We start from the raw sequence: 22,757 nt of genomic DNA on the forward strand, positions 1-22,757 counted from the left end.
TCAATAGTAATATTTTTAAATAATTTTTTTTTAATTTTTTAGATATGATTTAGAGGCATCAGGCCAGAATATTGAAAAACAGATTTTCACTGATCCATCTACAACACCTCTTCAAAGATATGGACACTCGGCTGTACTCTACCAGGTATATATTTATTTTTAAGCATCTCTGGAGATATATAGCATCATATTATTATTATTATAAAGAGAAGATATAAAATGCTTTTATTATCTTTTCGAAGCAGGTTCTCTTGTGCAATGCATTGTGGAAAAATACTTAATTAGTACTGTGTGAGATGAATAAGAAATATCCGAATTACTTCCCAAATGAATGCAAATATGTTTCCTAGGATGATAAGGAATTTAAGTTCACTATCTATTATCAGAATCGTTATTAATATTGTCATGATAAATTTTTCTGATACTTACCTATGGCTTATATTAGTGTACAGTAGATGTGATTCATATGATTGTATATTTCTACCTTAATATGAGTCACTATATAACTATTATATCTTTGCTGAATTTAGATACATTTTCATTTGTATTTTGTTGTGATGAATTAATCGCTGGCTTCATAAATTATTCATCTGTATTTATAAAGTTTAGCTGTCTACTTATGTACGAGCCATTTCTTGTATAGAATGTGACAGAAGTATTTATCTTTATATTAAATTTTCCACAATTTCAAAGACGCAAAACATCTGTTGAGATGTGATGACATTTTTCACATGCTAATTATTTAAATGACTTTATCCTTGTGACCTTACAATGCCTTCTTATTGATTAGTAATCATTCCTCTTTTAATTTATGAGATCGTTCATGAATAAATATACGTTATCATTGAGCTATAACAGTAATCTATGATGATGGTTTTTACATAGTGCAAAAGCCAAGGACTGCTATATGTGCTTCAAATTATTTCCCAAAGTAGCATAGTTAAGACCCTGGAGCAGTATTCAATAATTATGCAGCCTCTGTATTAACTATGGAATTCACATTCGATCCTACGATTTACACAGTGTCCATTTATGCTTCTATAATAAAACCAGACAGTTTTGATTAGGATAATGATGATTATAATGACAAAGATGAATGAACGAACGAACGAACGAATATGATGATGATGACAACGATGAAGGTAATAATGAAAGCAGCAGAAATACAGTGAAAATAATGACGGTGAAATTATGAAAGATATTAATGATGATGAATATGGTAGTTTAATTCATTTGAAAGTGTCATTTATTTTTTCTTTAATCAAATTTCAATTTCCAAGGAGATAATGAGAACAAAATATTTACATGACACATATAAAATAAACAAGGAGTCGAGTAAGATAAAGAAGAGAAATCCCTGTGAAGTGACGAAAAAACAAAAAGCACTGAAGAATTACAACAAAATACAACAAATTATATCTAGACCTAACCTTTTGTACTGTGATCAGTCGTATTGATAAAGCGACCCAAAAAAATTGGCTTCACGACCCAAATTTGATGACCTGCCAAACAATATTCTATGGACCAATTTCGGGTCACAACCCATAGTTTCCCGACTAAATGCATACGTTTAATTAAGAGCAGAGTAGACCCCTTGAGGATCAATATGTTATGTATTGCAATTATGAGTATCTTATCTCTTATTAGTCCTTTTATTTTCTGTAGATATTCATCAACATTGGTTTTTCAATTATTTATACTCTGCCCCAGAATAACACTACCATTACGTCACACTTGCTTCATTCCTACTTAACCTCAACTATCACTAGAGTTCTATCACATGTTCAGGGGTGATGTTGGTGGAAAGACAACCAATGAACTGATGGCTTTTGACACATTTAATAACCATTGCATCACACCTGCTTCAACCCCACTTAACCTCAACTTTGATCTCTGATCTTATTTTCATTATCACTAGGATTTTATATACATGTTTGGGGGCGATGTTGATGGCAAGACAACCAATGAACTGTGGGCGTTTGACACATTTAATAAAACTTGGGATGTGAACTTGACTACAACTAATGCTGTAGCTGTGGAGGGGCACACAGCACATGTGGTTGATAATAGAATGCTCGTGTTCTTTGGGTTCAACCCATCCTATGGATACACAAACCTTGTGCAGGAGTATGACTTTAGTAAGAGACTGCTTTTTTAAAGTTTATTTTTACTTCAACTATATTATTTGTTTAAAGATAGGGAAAAATCCTTTCAAAATTCAGTTAAAACATAGTAAACAATATTGCATAGTTATTTGAAGTCGACAATACTACTGTATCATGTTATATTATATTTTTGTGTCGTGTATGACAATGCAACAATAAAGGGAAATAAATTGAATTGAAAAACTGTTTAAAAGGATCAATAACCTCCAGTGATACACAAGACAAAAATGTTCACTGTTTATTTTGAAGAGTTTTTTTATTATTATTATATTTATTTACTTTTATTAATGTTTATTTGTTTATATTGTTAGTTTAATATTATGATGTATAATTAGTGTTATTTTATTATTTTTTTTATTATTTTTTTGATATCTAATATTATCAGCGTTATTTTATTATTTTTTCTGTAATTTAATAGCAAATGATACGTGGAGGCAGCATGAAACACAGGGTGCTTACGTGGAAGGATCCTACGGACATTCGTCGGTGTATGACCCTAAACGGCGCAAGGTTTACCTGCATGGAGGATTCCAGAGCCAGATACCCAGTTCTGATCAATATATTTCAACTGAACTACATAGTTATGATGTTGATATGCAAGCTTGGTAAGAAGTTTTTGGCATTTATTCTCATTCTGGGACAGGGATGGAGTTATTGTAGGCAGAGGAGGGCGGGGCCACCCTCCCTTGAATTTTCCACCCAGTCTAAAGCTAATTTCACACCCTCCACCCACCCTTATTAACCCACTTTTCCATCCTTATAATCCACTCTTATTATTTAAAGTTTACCAATATTATCACGCACCCACCCCCAAATGTCTACCACCCATCCTTAGTTTTCTTCAGCTACAACTCTGCTGGGATTTGAAGCAAGCACCTTAGTCCTAAAGCTGCTTAGCACTTACTTTGTTAAGATTTAACACATCCTTGTTTTATTGGTAAAAGTTGATACTCTGCATGTATTTGATGAATCCATGACCTGGGTTTTATGTTACATTTTTTTTTGTTTCTGAATAAAGAATAATTCAATGATGTTCCATGAACATGATAAAAAATCATTAAAAAAATTAATTGTAAAATTTATTTGCTCATTTTACAGTTACATACAAATTACTAACTTGAATTTTCAAAATTTTTATAATGGATAATTATTCTAAAAATGATTCTAAATTATAGTAAAATTGTGGGTAGAAATCTTTTTAATACATTAATTTTTATGTTCAAGTTGATGATTTTTATGTTACTATAAAATAAGCAAGTTAATTTCAAAAATGATGATTGTTGGCATTTTTCATTTTTAAAATGGAAATATATATTTATATTACTATGTTATATTTACTTTTTGTTATTTACATTATTGTCAAATGTTGTTTTGTTTATGGGATTCCTACTACAAGCAGGTTGCTCTCTAGGTAATGCCACCATGTTCATTGCATTTTTAATGGAAATAAATGTTATTGAATCTGAATTTGACAATACATCAGTAACTTGTAATATACAATTATAAGTCTATTAGGATGGTCTTTAATAATGCAGATATTTAAACGGGCTCTTAGCGGGAAGGAAATTTACTCTTCTAAACTTCCCTTGTAGACCAATTGTGAGTGTACTAATTATTTTCTTGTGTTGCTTTAATTTATAGGTTTACTCTAAAGGAGAGTAGCCTGCCCAGATACTTACACTCGGCCGTGCTAATTGATGACATCATGTTTGTGTTTGGAGGAAACATGCATAATGACACCAGGAGTAGCAATGGTGCCAAATGCTACTCCAGTGAATTTATGGCCTACGATTTAGGTAGTGTCACATACAGTTTATAATAGTACAGTAAAACCTCGAATAGAAGCCCGTACATTAAACCTCTAATAGAAGCCCCATGGGCTTAATCTCGAGAAGAAGCCCATCTAGAAAAGAAGCCCCATCTTTAGTTTGCAAAAGTAATCTCGAAAAGAAACCCATGGGCTTCAAATGAAGATAATATGGGCTTCTTTTAAGATAGTACTTACAATCAGACTGACATTATCTTTAGTTATTATGATAGTGTGTCAGTATCGTAATTATTTTATTGTACTAACATGGTTAAAAATTAAAAATATCAAACAGAATTTCGAATTCCATAGTTGAAAAATGTAGTGTTGTAGCTATTCCAAAATTTACAGCATTCATTTCAAAAGAAGCCTCTTTCTTTAGTTTGCAACAGTAATTTTAAAAAGAGGCCGATCTCAAAAAGTAGCCCATCCATGGGTCCTGAAAAAAGAAGAAACCCAGGGCTTCTATTCAAGTTTTTATGGTATATATTGTATATTTCAAAAATTTGTAATGATCAACTCATCAAAACCTAATATTTATTGAAGGTTTGCATGGCGAGTATAAATAACAAAATCATGAAACTTTTGGTATACCTTGTGTAAAAAATATGTGTTTTGAGGTCAAGTTGGTTTTTCGACGTTTCGGTGCGATTGCTCTGACCATCATCAGGAGAATCAAAACTTGCTGTATATACAATTTTGTTCACAAATTCTTTACTCTAGAAAACTGCCATATCATTGCATGAACATAATTAAATTATTCTTCCAATGCTAATAATGTCAATCAATGGACTTGATAGAAAAGGAAATGAAAAACAAAGGATCACAATGAATCATATGATGCAACACTAATCATATTATTTAGGTTGAGGGTGCTATATCTTTAAAAATTTGAGGCATGTCGTGGCAAAATGGTTAAGTTGTCACGGAGGCTAATATTGAGTAAATGAGCTATAACATAAGACAGCTCAAAAAATGATCTAAAAATCAAAATTTATTTTTCACTATAGATCAAAGTTTGATGTCTAATTAATGATGTTCTAAAGTCTTAGCTCTGGAAATGGTCAACAAATTGTTTATGTTAATGTAGTAGTTAATTCTATTAAACAATGTATGCACTAATGGCAATAACTTAAAAAATGTTTTTATCTTGAATCTAGGAGTGCTGTACATTCACTCCCCAATAACTAAGGTTTAAAATATCCAATTTCAATGAATGACCCCTCATCTTAAAGGTTACATATTTGAAAAAAAACCAATAACTTGAATTTAATTTTTTGCTACAACTTGCCTCTTTGCCACAACATGCTTCATTTTTATTTCATATATATTTATAGAATGTGGTGTGTGGAGCAGTATTCCAGCCACTAGTGCGTTACCTAAGGACATTGCTCGTTATGGCCACGCAGCTGCTACTTATGAACAAAGCATGGTTGTTACTGGTGGTTTCAATGGTCAGATGTTCAGAGATATTCTCATATATGAGCTTGGTAAGTTAATAGTATCCACTTACATAGCTTGTACTATAACTTTGATAGTTTTAAACCTTATTAATTATTAAATAGTATATATTTTTTGTTGTTATTGTTATTACTATAATCAGTCTTATATAATTATCTTCTTGCTTTATCATTATTTTCATGTTACAATCATTATGGGTGGTTAATCTTGCCTATGTCAACTTGGCCTAACACAAATAATTTCCAAGTTGATTTTATGTTACATTCCAAATTGTTATATTTGGGAATAATTGACTTATTTGGATTTGGGAAATTTAAAGAGGGGGTTTTGCCAGAAAAGAGGGGGGTTTGCTAAAAAAGAGGGTTCTCCCGAACCATTAAACCCCATATACAGGCCTGTTAGTATTATTATTAATTTTATTAATATATCTCCTGATTTACTTTATTTTTTACCTTTTTTCCAGGTAACTGTTCTGCATTGAGTGAGGCAGACTGTATCCAAGGTAAACCTGGATTAAAATGTGCCTATGACATACAGCTTGAGGAATGCATTCCAGCTAGTCAAGCCTCTAGGGAGTCAGGCAACTATAGCCTGCTTTTATGTCCTCAACATGAAATGGTTGAATGCAGTTCGCTCAAATCTTGCACTGATTGCCTGGACCGGTTCGGTTGCGGATGGTGCAATGGAGAGTGTTCTAGAGAATGTCCGGCTAACGTAAGTTAGAATAGTTATTACGAGTAATCGAGAAATTGGAATTTGATTTCAAATCTGGCCAATTGCTTGCGAGGCACTATTTTCTGGTGTAGTAAAATTTGAAGATAGTAATTATCACATAAGAACACATAACACAAAACAGTACATTTGGAAAAAATAAAAACTATTATTAAATTTATAGTAATGAAAATTATAATTATGTATTTTCTTGTAGTCGACATGCCCTGAAGAGGAACTGTGCAGTTTTTACCGTTCGTGCGCTGCTTGTAATTACCATGAAGACAGATGTGTTTGGAACAGAATAAAATGCATCACAAAAGTGATTGGCTCAAGTAAGTAATTTTATGAGTTTATTCTAATATAATAATGAAATTGTTTATTCATCACTTTAATAAATAAACAATTTCATCACTTTAATACAAATTCTCTATGTTGAATTTGTATTAAAGTGATGAAATTGTTTATTCATCACTTTAATACAAATTCAACATAGAGAACATACAGAATCAAAAACATCGCATCAAGAGAAACGAATCGATAAAGGAACAGAGAAGCCCTAGACTCGTCCATATAACAGGACATGCAAGGGAGACAAAGAGGGACATTTTCACAAAGACTAGGGTTACATTACGAACAGTTAATGTATAAAAACGACGAGTGGCAGTTACTCGAAAATTAAGCCTAAAGGATATATGTATCTGTGAATACTGATATATGTGCCTGTAAGATCTTTCCCACCCCTTCAACAATTTTCAGGGCACATATTATGAATTACATAAATTTAATTTAAGCAAGAAAACAAACCTAATAAATTTTTACCAGCTATTCTTATGTATAAAATCGTCTTTTAAACAGGGATTGACATGTGTTTTTTTTCTCAAAAGCAGCCCTCAAAAAATTTTAGGAGATTCTTGTTTATATATAAAACGGTTAAATTATTATTATTATTATTTCTCAACTTATCAGTCATTCATTTAACCATATTATCCCTCAATACTGTATCTGACTTGGTATTATTTTTGAGGAAAATGTATTGTTTCCATCGAAATTAAAACCAAAAAGCCTCCAATTAATGTTTAAATGCTTTGCCAACTGAGCTAAGAGGCCAAGTCAGTATGTATGTTTTCCCATTACAGTAAGATTTTGTTAGTATTTTAAAGAATGAGTTTTAATATCGTTTTTAGGCCAACCCTCCCAGTGCCCGGCAACTTGTCAAGATTATAATACCTGCGAGAGCTGCGCTGAAAATGAACCCTGTATGTGGTGCAATAACCAGATGCAGTGCGTGGAGTCGAACACGTACGTGACTTCGTTCCCATATGGCTTGTGTATGGAATGGCACAATATCAAAAGCCAGTGTCCACGTAAGTAAAGTGTTACCATTCACCATGTCAGTAGTGAAATAGGAATCTGGATTGCTTACAATGCACGACAAGAAGTAATTTTGCAAAGGGTCCCTGGCATATATATTATATTAATAAATATTACATTAGTCTGTGCATCTATGTAGTAGATAAACATTGAGAAAGCATACCTGAAATATATAATATTTATATAATATCCTAATTGGATTACATTTCTTCAGTGTAAATCACACCAATGATTAGACATGAAAGTTACTTTCAGTTTGGTTCTTCTGGTGGTGAATGTTGAGGTACACAGGGGACATATTACACTGAGAGTCAAAGACTTAATGTCTCATTCAAAAGATGGTGCACTATTGAAACAATATTGCATTTCAGCCCTCCATCTGAAGCGCCAGGGGTTGAAACGCCAGGGACCAAGGAAAGTTTATGGTTGAGCAAGCGACACTACTTTAGCTGACTAAGCTCTCTTATACAGTATAATTAATGGCTCGTGTCCTATATGATTTATATTTAGCATGATTAATATTTATACTAAATCATCAATAACACAAATTGCTTAATAGTGTTTGTTGTTGCTTCTCTTTAGCTCCAAATTGTTCCGGTTATCAATCCTGTACTGAATGCCAGTTGAGCCCAGCTTGTGGCTGGTGCGATGATGGTTCAGGTACCGGCACCGGTACATGTATGGAAGGAGGGTTTACGGGACCTTTGGATTCATCTGGCTCCGAAATGGTCTTGAACATGTCAATGTGCCATACCCACTTATGGAACTTCATAGGCTGTCCATGTAAGTGGTTGCAGAATTAATTTTTTTATGATGATATTTTTTAATGTATTATATTATTATTTTATTGTATTCTTATATCTAAGAATATGATTCTTGATTTGTATATTTTTTAATTTACAAGCCATTCTTTTCCTCTGTAGCTTGTCAGTGTAATGGACATAGTACATGTGTGAATGGAAGTGCATGTCTTAACTGTACCAATAATACGGCAGGTATGTTTCTAATCTATTTTGTGAATACCTTTGTGGATACACTGACTATTGTTAATTCTCTAAATTGGAAACACCCTTTAAAATATATTGAACAGTCACTTCAGATTTGTATAATTTATTATTATTATTAAATTATTATTGAAGAAAAGTGTTTAAAAAGAGTCTTGTGGAAGAGATTCCTTTTTGCATAATAGGGCAAGGCCTGGCTGTTTGTTTTCACCCCATTCCATCAGCTCCTGAATTTTAGAGGCTCCCACATAAACCCGGGTTTGAGGTCAACTTATTTATTTTAGCCCAAAAAAAAAATTAAATGTCCCTGTAGTAGGGGATATTTGACCATTTGGCACACTTAAAAAATGTCTCCATCACCTTAATAGGGGTTGGCCGTAGCATTAAAAGATATACAGTATTTCCCTGGTTTTATGGAAAATTGTCCCCTTAATAGTGGTGTCCCCTGAATGGGGGTGTCCCAAAAGAGGGGTTTACTGTAATAACAATAAATGAGTGGACTATCAGGCAGTTTAGTGTCCTGGACTCGAAAGCAATATGTCAAACATCGATTGTTAATATTTAATTGATTCTCTCCTGTTACAGGTGAACATTGTGAGGAGTGTGCCAGTGGTTTCTTTGGTAACCCTAGGAATGGCGGCAGCTGTGCACCGTGTGTGTGCAATGAGAATGCTGACGTATGTGACATCCATACAGGTGCTTGCTACTGTACTACCAAAGGAATCATTGGTGATATGTGCGACGTGTAAGTCAAATAATTTCTGTCTCGTTTTAAACTTCACTAACATTAAAAATCCAACCATGCTGACTAAGTTTTAAAAAAGTTTATTGGGATCTCAATGTGGTTGTTTACTTGACCATAGCTGCTAGAATATGATTAATAATTTAAAAAAAAAAACCTGTAATTGTATATTATTATATAATGTAATAAATTATATAATTGTATATTATATAATAATCAAAATCATGAATATGAACATGTAATATCATCTTAGTATTTTTGTTTCTATGTAATAACAAAAATTGTTCATTTACACCGCATGCACTCTCTGTTGTAACCATATTTTGTCTACCTGTTTTGGGAAAAGTTCAAGTGGTATTTACCTTTATCTCTTACATTGCTAATAGCTTACTTTGGGAGCCAAGATAATTGGGCTTGAGCAGATTATAAACCTAATGTAAGGAATTCCTTACCGTGTGCTAAAGATTATTCTTTTTTTTTCAGCTGCGATACTAAAGCAAAATACAGAGGAAACCCATCTGATGGTGGTACTTGTTACTGTAAGTGAATCCAACTATTGAGATTGTGCAAATGTTTCAGAACCATTATGTGGCATTTCCAATTTATAAATAATTTTGACCAGCATTCATTCATCAAATATAAACATACTTAGCTCATTCTTCTATGATTGGCACAGCACCAACTATCAGAATTTTGAAGTTATTACTAGTTATTACAAGTTATAGCTAGTTATTACAAGTTATATCTAGTTATTACAAGTTATGACTAGTTATGACTAGTTATTACAAGTTATGACTAGTTATTACAAGTTATAAGTACTTATTGCAATTTATGACTAGTTATTACAAGTTATTACTGGTTATTACAAGTTATGACTAGTTATTACAAGTTACGACTAGTTATTACAAGTTACCTCTAGAGATTTTCAGAATTCCAACAGTTATGGTTTTAAAATCTTTATTTGTTTAATTATTTACTTCTTTATATTTACTGTTGTAAATACTGTTGTTTGTGATAAATTTTTTATAACATTGAAAACCGGTGCCATTACGTTGAGCCTGCTAGCGAGAGTGAAAAAGAAAACCTGCCACGAGTCAGAGAACATTAATCTAAACCACTGTAATCATTATTTTAAAAAGAATATCTTGTTTTATTGTAGATGAACTTGAGATGAATTTCCGGTACAACTTTAACTTGTCAAAGCCGGAAGATAGCTACTACACACGCATCAATATGTTAGTGGAGCCGAATCGTGACAAACGTGATATTGATTTCATCCTGAATGTGCCGTCCCCTGTCACTATGAACATCACCTACTCCACAAGTATGTTCTTGTTCACTGCTTTTCACATTATAATTACCTTTATTATTTAATAGATTTATTCCATTTACTTAGCATCAAAATTTAGTTTGTCACATTGAAATTTCTTTGTTTCATAAACAACTCATGGCATTATACACACGGATCCATCTAAACCAACACTTGATGTCCCTCCCAATTTAAGAAACTATATTTATTTCCGATAGATATTATGCCTACAATTCTTAATATTTAAATGTACATGAATGTAAATAAACCATTTACATAAATTACAGATATTCAAGAAAATGCTAAATTGGTTATCTTTTTTACCTTGCCTGATTTTATGCAACAAATACCCCTTACTGCATTTACCCATGGTAAGGACATGGTGATATAATCTCATACCCATATTATGGCAAATTACAGATGGGCATGATTATTCCATATCAAACTCTTATATAGGTAATGCTATGTTAATCTTATCTATCTGTGTTAGTGAGAGTTTAAATCTCCCAATGGCATTTAAATCTTGATAATTCTTGATTTCTTTTAGATTGTCAAGTGGAAGAGATTCCGCTAGAGTCTGGAGTAATTGTCACAACTAAATACAGCACCAAATTTACTCATAATGAGTTTGATTTTTCTGAGGATGCAAACACAACGTTTTATATATACCTGTATGACTTCACTACTCCTTACTGGTTTGAGGTATGTTATGACTCTTTTTACACCATTCCTTTAAAATGAGGATGATAATCGTAATAATAATAATAATAATAATAGTAATAATAATAATATGGATAATAATAATACTAAAATGACAATTTATGAAGCTGTAATAAATGTTATAATAAAAGCAATATATATATTATAATAATTTTATGTATTTTAAATTTACCCAGCCAAACCTTCTGGATAACCTGAAAGTAAAAATATGTGGGAAAATAGAAAATAATGACAACAAAATTATGAATAACAAAATATATGAATTAGTAAAATGTTTAAATATGATCATATAATTGTAGTGATCTTAATTATGATGATAATGTAATGATGATAATGATAATAACATAATAGTAAAAATAATGACTATGAAAGTATGTTTACTTCATTTATCATCCATTGATGCAGTTCATTATTTTTCTATTGATAAATATTGTAATTATCTTCATAAATATTGTAACGTAATTATTTGTTTATTAATTTTGATTCTCACCATGGATTTATCTGATGAAGTTATTTGTTTAGACTTTTTTAAAGCATTCATGTAATTAATTGTATTATTATTATCTTTTATACTTACTAATTAAATAGTTTCTCTCTTTTTTGTTATCATTGAAATAAATATGGCAGTGTTAAAAATTGATGTATCTTTGCTAATTACCTGTGCCAAGCTGTTCAGTGCATAATATCTTAATACTTCTTCAATGTTCAAAAGTTAAACCCAAATCAGATTGGATGTCGCCTTACCTTAAATGCTTCTTTACCATCGTTACACTTGTGTCAGGTGACATGTCATCTTAACATGAAATATTTCTCTGGTAATATCAACACCTGTATCATGTAGTACGGAAGCTTGTTACCTTGTGTATCACTTTGTCTAAAATGACACCTGTAGCAGGTGGGATTGGTGGAACAGTGTGATTTTCTTTAGCCTATTTGCTGACCGTCCACGTGTACCAGTCCAGTGCATTTCTACAGGTTTATTTCCACCAGCGCATTTGAGCATAGCTCAATGCTGCCACCATGTGAGATTGATATTGTTGGTCATATACCAAATCATCTATGTCAATTCATCTTCACATCCCTTTCAAGTAACCCTAGCTGGCATCTATGTCAAATCATCTTTTCATCCCTAGCATCTACTCTGTCATTCCTTTTTCACATCCCTTTCAAGTAATCCAATTTCAAACATTGTCTAGTGATCCATTTGCCTTGCTTATATTACTAGCTAGCTACCAATAATTTTTTTTAATTACGAGCCAATTGTGCACTATAAATGTAATGCTTTTTAAGTTGTTAAAGGAATCATGAATGGAGAATATGTAGAACGCCCTCAACCGCTTCTTGAATTTGAGGTTTAGTCGATGGATTGATGTAGTGACGACATTGGTGTTCCCATTTTCAGATGCACTTTTCAGATATTTATGTAGCCGATGGGTTACTGCCAGCCTACATTATGTACTTCATGAGCGCTGCCTTCGTTCTGTTGCTTTGCTTTAGTGGCGTTATTGGACTCTGTACCTTGTTGCAATCACATATTACAATGCAGGTAAAAAAAAAAAAACGGATATTGCACCACGTTCCTACCTAGAAATGTTGTGTCTGTCTGTGAAGCATTCTGCAGTCTCGGTCTTTGCTGTGCTTGTCTTAATCCTCATTATCACATGCTTGTTTTCTGCATGCAGGTTACACTGAAATACCACAACGATTTATTGCGTATCGTACTTGAAATTGTGCTTATATTTGTGAGCAGTTTGATTCTTATGCTGTTTGTAATGACTGCCGGTTGGCGAGTGCGCCATGTTCTCTACAGGTATAGACTCCGCCAGGTAAGGTTGAAAGATAGCTACTTCCCAGCACTGACTGACCACTAATGCAATGCACGTTCATTTTGTTTCTTTTCAAAACCAGGTCACTACAATCCAAGGCAATGACCTTAATATCATGGTGTTCTTAAGCGCTTCGTTTTGTTGTTTTGTGATCTCGCTGCTCTTTTTCCTGTCAGTCCTTAAAATCAGGGACTTATGGGAGGCGCGCCAACTCAGACAGGTAAGGCAGGGATTTAGAGGACCGTGGAATGTTCTATCGCGTGACTTGGTTTGATTTCAATCTAACCTCTAGTAGCCAGTAATAACTATTTAACACTTTTCTCTATTTCAGAAAAAATAATGCACACTAAACTTTCTCAACACTTGTGTTGTGTCTTATCTTTCTATTACTATCTAACTAACTTTTACGGGGTGGAAAGGGACAGGCCTACGTGCAAGGATATTCCACAATTCAACGATATTTTCCCACAGGTTGTGTTAAGACCATACGAGATATGGAAAGTCATTTTGCAGTTCCTTATCACGTTTGTTAGCTGTGTTTTAGCGTTTCTCATCCTGTTTTTGGGCTGTTGGAAATTAAAACATGTTATCCATAGCCGTATATGGGTTCAGGTAAGAGACTCCCACTTGCTGCCCCACTCAGGGGCCCCTTCCCCGCTAGCTGGCCCTTTCCACTCCTCCTTCCTAGAGGCTGACCCTTGCATGATTTAATCTTGCATGGACTAACAGATAGCACTCTTTCTGCTTCGCTTTTATAGGTGACTGTCTATCAGTTTCTCGATGTGAACATTTTTCAGTTCTTCATCGCGTTCATCTCTTGCTTTTTCCTCTTTCTACTCATCTTTGTGGTCACCTTCAAAATCAAAGAGAAAATTGATTCAATTAAACAGAGAAGGGTAAGTCAAAGAGGAATAAACAAGTAGTACCAAACACTTAATTCTCTCAATATTTTGACAAAAGTGTCTCTTGTTGTATTGATGCACTGGAATGCTGCTTTTATGAACAGCACCCTCCAATGCATTGTTTTAAACTACCATAGACAACACTGGCTCTAATGGGTTAAGGTTTGGTCAATTTATAACAGCAAAAAAAGTTATGTTGCATTTATTTTGATTTAAAAGAGCATGATTTTTATTTTGATTCTGTATCTACTTGCACTTGGAAAAAGCATATTTATGCATTAATTTATGTAAAGCTCTTACCAGATTATCAGATTTTCTTTAACAAAAAATGTAAGCCATATATGGTCATGGTGTGATGTCATCATGACCATATTTAGGCATATCACGTGTTTTTGTCAAATAAATTGTGATAGTCTGTATAGTACTTTGGTCTCGATTTGATGTTTTGTCAGATCAGTGTGGTGGTCCAAACTGCATTTTAACATTATCAAAATTTTGTACATGCTTAATTCATATATGGTTTATTAACAGAGTCTCACTAATCAGATCCTATATATGATTATTATTTACTTCTATAAATTGCATTAAAGTTTACTAAAATGTGTTGTGGTGATCTCTATATTTTGCTTAAGCTCTGTTCAGATAATCAAATTTTGTTTGACAAAAAAAAAACTTGTATGCCCATATATAGTCATGATGTGCCCATATATAGTCATGATGTGGTGATGTCATGACAATATTATAAGCATGTTACATGTTTTGTCAAATAAAATTTGATTAAAGTTTGAACAAGCTTGAAATGGATGAGAATGTATTTCAAATTTAATTTGAATTCTATTTTTGTCTGTTTTAAAACTAAACAAGGTGGTGGGAGATGTTCTTACTTTGTTTTTTACACACTCTGCTCTATTTCCAGATCACATTTTCTAATTTTCTATACACTTCTACAAATAATTATGGTATTTTTTATTATAATATCAAATATTATATTTGTTAAAAATATTACATAATATATACTAATAATAATATTAAGAAAATATTATATTTAAACAGTTAATTTTTATATTATCAAATTAATAAAGAATTAGCTTGATTAATGGTTCAATAATGCGCTCATAGGCTGAAAGTGGTGGGATTACAATTTCTTGCAAATGTTAAATTATCTTAATAGACATACAGAACTAACATTAAATAAACAACAGCTACTGTAAAATGCTCAGTATTTCAATGTTTGATCAAAGAGTATAGATAGGGAAAACATTCCACTTAATTTTGTTGGAACATGTTTCTATTCTATAAACAAATCTTTCCAAACTAAGTGAGCACCCTACATATGAAATGGTATCAACCAAATTGTGATGAGCATGCACTTGTGTGAAGGGTGCCCCCTAGTATTTGGAATGAGTCTTTCGTGTACATAAGATGAATGGATTTTACCGCTTTCTATTCTGTACTCTTTGGTTTGATTAAACTTTCTTGAATTTGTAAAATGCTTGCAATGCACGAATGTATGCAAAGATAAATGCACGTCTGCGTATTATGTAGTTCCCACCTGTTATGGGCTTTGACCTTTTATGGATTTCTTTTGGATTGGGTTACTTTAAACACAGTCTCTTATAATATGTTTTCATGATAATTTGGGTTTAATATAATATTTGAATATATTTAAAATGTTTATTAATTAATTAATCTTAATTGAGCAATAATTGCCTATAGATCATATCTACTGCAAACAGTAAACTAAAGATGAATTATGTATTAGAAAATGAGAAATTAAGAGGATCAGACTTAATATTAATTAATGTTAGATATTGTTGCATATGAATATTGTCAGATTCTTTCATATTTATATTAAAATATTAGACCCTCAGAACTAAGAAAGTACAGAAAATTTATGACATATTCAGATGGTGATAATTTTTTTTGTCTGTCTTTCTCATTATTGACATTGTGATGTTACTTAACTTGATTGTATATTTTCTCCTGGTAGCGACGTGTGGTTGAACTCCGCATGATGGCTAGTAGGCCGTGCGCAACCATCAACCTTGAACTGGAACGCAATAGGCCACCTGACCTCCTTCCATCAGGCAAAAAGGTACAACCTCAAATTCACCATCACTGGTTTGGATTTGTTATATATTGTCATTACTGCTGTTATTTTTATTTCTGCTGATGCAGTTGTTGTTGTTTTACTACATTTTATTAATAAAACCTAGATGTAAAGGAAATCTTTTTAAATGGATTAATCTTTTCTCTTATTCAACCAATATTTACTGTAATCGATTAATGCATAAAATGTTGTGGCTTTCTATCTTGGTATGTTTGGTTAACTTGAAAATGGGGACTGAATTTGAAGCCCAGTCTACAGTAACAATTTTTTTTGTGAGAAATGCTTGTGATTGCCAATAATATAGATGTGGTATAAAATCTTCAGTCCCATATATGGTTGTGATATGACATCATCATTCCCATACTGTATGTTGGTGTGATATGACATCATTATTCCCATATATGACCATATATGGTTGTGGTATAGCATCATCATTCCTATATATGGCCACATATTGGTGTGGTATAACATCATCATTCCATATATAGAGGAAATATGAGATATTTGTCTTAGAAAATATAATAATGTGAATAGAGCATTAGAAAAATATGGACTATGCACTATATAATTGGTAATGAACCAATTAATTAGAATTCACAATGTATCAACTAATAATAAGCTAAAATTATAAAGATAATTCAAAATATTATTTTTTAATACATTTTTTCTTTTGATTCTGTCAACAGTCTTATCCTAACGTGATAGCGTTTGAACCGTGTAGTGAACAAAAAGCTGCTGTTGCCTCACTATTTATGCAGATCCCACTCCCCGATAATTGCGAGGTTCCGTACGGACAAACCCGCATTGTGCTTGCAAGTGCTCTGGTCCAAATGAAGCATAAAAAGATCGACATGCGTGACGTTACAGGAGCACGGCATCGGAAACAACAACAGCGTGTACCAGTAGACGAAGCATCAAATTGTGCCCACGAAGTGGTATAGAGTCAATTTGCCTTTCTTAATTATAATAATTTTTCATATTTTTTAAATTTTGTGACACGATTCTACCTAAGTGATCAGTTTGGGTGACAAATAAAATGCTGATACAATTCTATACTGGTGACAGCACCAACATTAAATAAAATCAGAATCCCTTAATCAGATTTTGTGAAGGCATCATCAGATCTATTGGGTAGAATTGGGTGATTCTGTATAATAATAATAATAGGTCACAATATATCAAGAATCAAACTGATGGTTGAAATGAAAACTAGATTTTCAATAATATTTGATAATTTTACTTTTCTCTGTTTCTTATTGGAATGCATGCAAATTATTATTTTTCACTGCTGACAATACATTGGATATTATAAATATTAAAATTATCAAATATTAATTAATATGATTTAAAACTGCTTTAATTAGCACATCATTGTTTAGTGTTATAGCATTTGCTTATCATTAATCTGGAGACATGCAGTAGTTGTATATTTCTTTATTAGCCTACGTTTTAATGGCTGTACGATAAAAAGAATAGAGATTGCTAAATACTAAAAGGAAACATATTTTTTATTGCACAATTAGTATCGGCTATGTATATCTTTTGTGTGCATAGCAATGCTTCCCTTTAAAAGTCTAGGGTATTTTCGCTATCAAAAGAAGAAATTTTATTTAAATTTTATGTGATAAAAATTGAAAATAGACAATATCATAATCATGTTTGGAACTGTGTATACTCATTGCATAATATCAAGAAGTAGGATTTTTAGACATTCTAACATTTATGGTATTTTCTCAATACTACCAATTACTACTACTAATTAGACCAAAATATTTGACCAATCAGGACAGAGCATTTATTATTGTTTTTAGAACCACCCTTTATTGTGAAGAAATTGATTTGAAAATTCATGATTTCTTTTTGGTTCACCAGTAATTTATAAATACCATAACACTTTATACAGCCAGTACAAACACTGTTTGTGAGAGTCACAATCTAATTTTACTACAGTACACAAGCAAATTAGTACATTACATTTTCTAATTTATTGTATTTTTTCCAATAATTTCTTATTCTTTGTTTGACAACCTTCTATTCACAAACTGGGCATACGATGATCAGACCTAAATTGTCAAAATCAGATTATTGTCTAACAGTCCATGTTTTAGGCATGTGACATGAGATGACATAACATGTTACGACATGTTACAGACTATACCTGTTTCAGACATCTGATCAAATGTCATCAGAAATCATATATGGCCATGATGATGTCATCATATCCATATATGGGTATGGTGATGTCATCATATCCATATGTGAGGTCTCACCACAAAATGAGTCTCATGGTTTAAAATTCAAAAATTGAGTTTATATTATATTTTAGTAGATCACCTTAGCTTTCATTTGGTCTTTGAATGGCTTCCCTACTATAAGTAAATCCAGAAATGTGAGCATTTAAAGTTCAGGTATATAAGAACCACGTTTTGAGAAAATCGACCTCAAAGATAAACTAACCAGTACAAATAATATGACTAGACTTACAGAATATGTGCAGAAAACACTGTTTTAGCAAGAAAATTCACTAACAAAGTATACCATCATAAAATATAAGTGTCAAGTTATTCAAAAACATTAAAATCACAATTTTGTAAAAATATTGACTTTGGCCTGTTTTGGTGAATATCTCAATATGATTTCACCAACAATGCGTCTCATTTCGTGGTGAGACCTCACATATATGCTGGTGTCATATCCATATATGGTCATGATGATGTCATCCATATAGGGCATGATGATGTCATCATTACCATATATGGCATGATGATGTCATCATATCCATGTAGGGGCATAATGATTTAATCATATCTATATATGGCCATGATGATGTCATCATATCCATATATGGCCATGGTGATATCATATCCATATACTGTAGGGACATGATGTCATATACCCAATATGAGCAATTCAGATATTTGTCACTTTAATAGTGTGCCCGGCTTTGTGTTTCTATAATCAGTACTATAACAGTTTATTTGACATAGAAAATGTAAGAAAATTGTGTAAAATATATACAGATTGATCAGTTAATCCAGAATATTTATGTACAGAATCTTTTATAAAGAAATTATGTAACTATAGATAACATGTTTAGTTTTCTAGATTAGTTATTCAGGAAATATAAATAACTAGTTAAATAATTATGTTATGATGTATGTGAGGTAATGACTTTATATATCTTTAAATGTTAATTAGTAGATCTTTATTAACAAGGAGGTTATTTTTAACCAACTTAACCTGCGCTGAATAAATCATATGTCCCCATAATACTAAATCACAAGTGATTTGGGTGGAAATCGAACCTACAACCTGGATTGTTAATATTCTGGTACCATATTACTTAACCAAAATCAAAATTATAATTATTGGTTTCAATTAAGAATGACAAAATGCCACATAATTTAAACATAGTTTACATTCTTAGAAATATTTAGAGAAAAACATGTTGATACTACAATATATGCAGATAAGAAATTTTAAAAAGTAAAAAGAGATGAATGGAAATGGAAGTAAACTACCAACTACTGATCGCTTTATATTTAGTTTTACTTAAACTGTTGATAGATAATTTAGATGATTAGTGGTCTCAGGATAGATTGTTAATTAGGGAAGGGGTATGGGTATGCTGGCTGGGCCCCCCTTGAATCCGCCTATGTTAATCCCTTGAAAAACTAATTCATTTTGTATTCTTACTCATTCCATGTGTGTATATTCTTCCATCTCTGAGAATTTATTAATTTTTTTATTTTATATTGTTTGCTGCTAGAAATTTAAACAAATATTTTTAACCAAAAAAGAAGGTAATATTTTGGCAGCTGATATGAAAGCTTTGTTGCCAAGAACTTAATCATCTTTGTAAAAGAATTAAACTGACAATTTTTCTTATTGTGTGAATAACCCTTCCAACTCTAGGGAGCGAATGATTAGTGGCCATTAGTGTTTTTAATTTGAAATTATACGTGTGATAGCGTACCGTCAGTGGCGGCTCTAAGAAATATTTTCAGGGGGGGTGGGGGACTAAGATGTCCGATAGGAGACTTGAGCTCGTAGGCTTAAGAGGGGGTTTCCCCATCCCAAATGAGATTTTTAAAGAATAGGAACATCTGGATGGTCGGAAATTAATAATAATAAAAATAATAATATTAATATTGTATTATTATTTTTTATTATTATTATTATTTATTATTTTAATTATTATTATTATCATTATATAGTTATATTAAATTATGTTATATTATTTTATTATTATTGTTATTAATACTATTAGTTGTATAATAATGATGTGTAGGCCTATAGTGCTGCAAGTCATTTAGCTATGCAGTACAATGAACCCTTCACCACCTAATGGTAGTTCACTGATGATGTCACATTCTATTCATCTGTCCAATGTTACTGTATACTTGTTACAGTATTTTATGTCATTGATAATAGTAATCAGATTTTAGGCATATTTTCTATGTACCAGATCTACGTATGATATTCAAGTTATTTTTCTTTATATACAAGCACAGTAGTTTTGCCTATGAATCTCCCATCCCCTTATATATAGCACTTATATCCATTTAAGGATTGCCGTGTGGATCAAGATAGCAAGTAGACAATCATTCTATATACTGGTATACTAATAGAGCGCCCTCTATTAGAGTTGTGCACAAGTGAGTCGTACATAATAAATGTAGGTCTATAATGAACAGCTCCCTCGATCTACAATAGGGTAAATATTATAAACCTTGATGTAACTAAGAAGAAACATATTATGTATATAGCAAAGTTTTATTAATAGATTAAATGGATCAATGACATACTCGAACCATGGAGGTATAAAATAATACTATAGTGTAATAATCATACACTTCCATGCCCAAACGAATTGGTGCGACTGGTAAGTTTGATGTAAAATGCAAGCTGTCGTAATTCTGTATTTCTAGCATTTTTAATTTTACACTTTAACCTTACCGAAATTATTCCAGCCTTTTAATTTCATTTTATTCTATTTCCGCTTTCCTCTAAAAACCTGTTTATTTTATCTGTTTGTTTTCTCTACATCTCTCTCGTTAAAGTACATAAAGGTGTTTTGCAAATGGCGCAAGTTAAACTTACTATAGGTATCATTACTATTATTTCAGTGATGTACTCGCAAATGTATGTAAATCTGGTCACATACTTAATTGAATAATTGTTAGTAATTTTTGTTGTTCTAGGCTGGACCAGATTCAATTTGGATATTTGTGATTTTTTTTAATTATTAAACAAGATTATGTTTGGTTTAATTGCAACATTTTTCAATGATTCAGACAATACAATTCTAATACAGTTAAGCTTGCCTAAGTCGACTTTGCCTATAAAACTCAAATAATTTCTAAGTCGACTTATTTTACATGCTAAACTATTGTGTTTTTCTTTAATTAACAATCTGTAAGTCAAACTTTATCTAAGTCGAACCATTTTTCAATGGCATTTTCGATTCGACTTCGGTAAGTTCAGCTGTAAATAATAATAAATGGACAACAGTTTCAGAATATTTAAAAAAAAAAAGGGAAGGAAAATAATTGTAATTATATTTTCTTCCAATATATTTTGAAATAATAAAGTTCTGTGCGACATCAGTTTATAGAAATAATAATTATTAAATCACCATTTTTCTCATTTTTATTGTATGATAATTTGATGTCATGCCGTTCTAGATATATATGAATTTATTTTTATTAATTAGGTGTATTTGAAACCATTAAAGATATACAATCTGTGTTAGTATATATTGCTTACTTTTTATACTAAAGTAAGTTATTAGCATTGTGCTAAACATGATTTAGAGAGAAAATAATTTCCATACCAATGAACACACATATTTAATACTGTTCATATGCATGGCTTAAACCCACAATATGCCTGGTAATTGATTTAAGGATTTTTGTAGTAAAATTTCAACAAATTACAGCTGTCAAAAAAACAACTGAATTGTTCCAGTCAGAAGTTGGTAGATTATTTTTTTTGTTTTTCGAATTGAGCAATTTACTGTTTCAAATAAGTGTTTGGGGAGTTTCTATCAACTCCCACAGGCGGTATAGTGTATCTTCAAGGGATCCAAATATGACATGTGGTAAAGACAGTAGATCTATAAGGTGCAATGAAAGAAAAATATTTTAATACTTGTGATTATAATTTTGGGATTGTAAAATACACTGTAAGAAATTATAATAATGTATCATAAAGATTATTATTGATTGTAAATAAATCAGAGCTTTTCATATTTGTCTTGCAATTCAATTTTTTTTGTACAGTATACTCTTATATATTGGTATCTTTATTCAATATTTCCTTCATAAAAAAATACATGTGCAGCAAAATGCTGAATTGTAGTATTTTATACAGAAAAAGATAAAACAAAGAACTAGATAAAATCTAAAATGCAATAACACATCACATGAAAAAATACAAGAGAAAAAATAAGAGTTAATACAAATGCAAACCCGACCACCAGTTCAAAAATTCAAGTTGAAGAGGATCATGACATTTAGTGTATTGGTGTACTCCTATGCACTCTCGTGCTGCAGTCCACAGGAACCATGGGTCCTGGTGAGGTTTGTTGATACATAACAGCATAATGTGTTTATAACAGAATT

At 31.8% G+C, this 22,757-nt stretch overlaps 1 protein-coding gene across 6 annotated transcripts in view; it reads left to right on the forward strand.

Annotated features, from left to right (window-relative positions):
- LOC117105698 (attractin-like) overlaps positions 1 to 18,451 on the forward strand; it is a 28,857-nt gene extending 10,406 nt beyond the window's left edge. The window contains exons 7-24 of one of the 6 annotated variants that reach the window (XM_033246928.1): positions 43 to 145; positions 1,919 to 2,138; positions 2,584 to 2,770; positions 3,807 to 3,961; positions 5,310 to 5,462; positions 5,897 to 6,147; positions 6,362 to 6,479; positions 7,332 to 7,511; positions 8,101 to 8,301; positions 8,442 to 8,513; positions 9,108 to 9,267; positions 9,748 to 9,803; positions 10,424 to 10,588; positions 11,121 to 11,275; positions 12,976 to 13,119; positions 13,878 to 14,015; positions 16,012 to 16,116; positions 16,818 to 18,451. In XM_033246928.1, coding sequence (XP_033102819.1) covers positions 43 to 145; positions 1,919 to 2,138; positions 2,584 to 2,770; positions 3,807 to 3,961; positions 5,310 to 5,462; positions 5,897 to 6,147; positions 6,362 to 6,479; positions 7,332 to 7,511; positions 8,101 to 8,301; positions 8,442 to 8,513; positions 9,108 to 9,267; positions 9,748 to 9,803; positions 10,424 to 10,588; positions 11,121 to 11,275; positions 12,976 to 13,119; positions 13,878 to 14,015; positions 16,012 to 16,116; positions 16,818 to 17,072 — 2,818 coding nt within the window. In that variant the 3' untranslated portion in view covers positions 17,073 to 18,451. Of the gene's footprint in view, positions 1 to 42; positions 146 to 1,918; positions 2,139 to 2,583; positions 2,771 to 3,806; positions 3,962 to 5,309; positions 5,463 to 5,896; positions 6,148 to 6,361; positions 6,480 to 7,331; positions 7,512 to 8,100; positions 8,302 to 8,441; positions 8,514 to 9,107; positions 9,268 to 9,747; positions 9,804 to 10,423; positions 10,589 to 11,120; positions 11,276 to 12,695; positions 12,955 to 12,975; positions 13,120 to 13,201; positions 13,340 to 13,590; positions 13,732 to 13,877; positions 14,016 to 16,011; positions 16,117 to 16,817 lie in introns of those variants that run through there. The other 5 variants (XM_033246929.1, XM_033246932.1, XM_033246930.1 and 2 more) reach the window with 5 other exon arrangements.
- The last annotated feature ends 4,306 nt before the right edge of the window (positions 18,452 to 22,757 follow it).

This window comes from Anneissia japonica, unplaced genomic scaffold (genome assembly GCF_011630105.1).
Source record: "Anneissia japonica isolate Jap-2015-1 unplaced genomic scaffold, ASM1163010v1 scaffold287754_len4335492_cov202, whole genome shotgun sequence".
Classification (NCBI taxonomy): Eukaryota; Metazoa; Echinodermata; class Crinoidea; order Comatulida; family Comatulidae; genus Anneissia; species Anneissia japonica.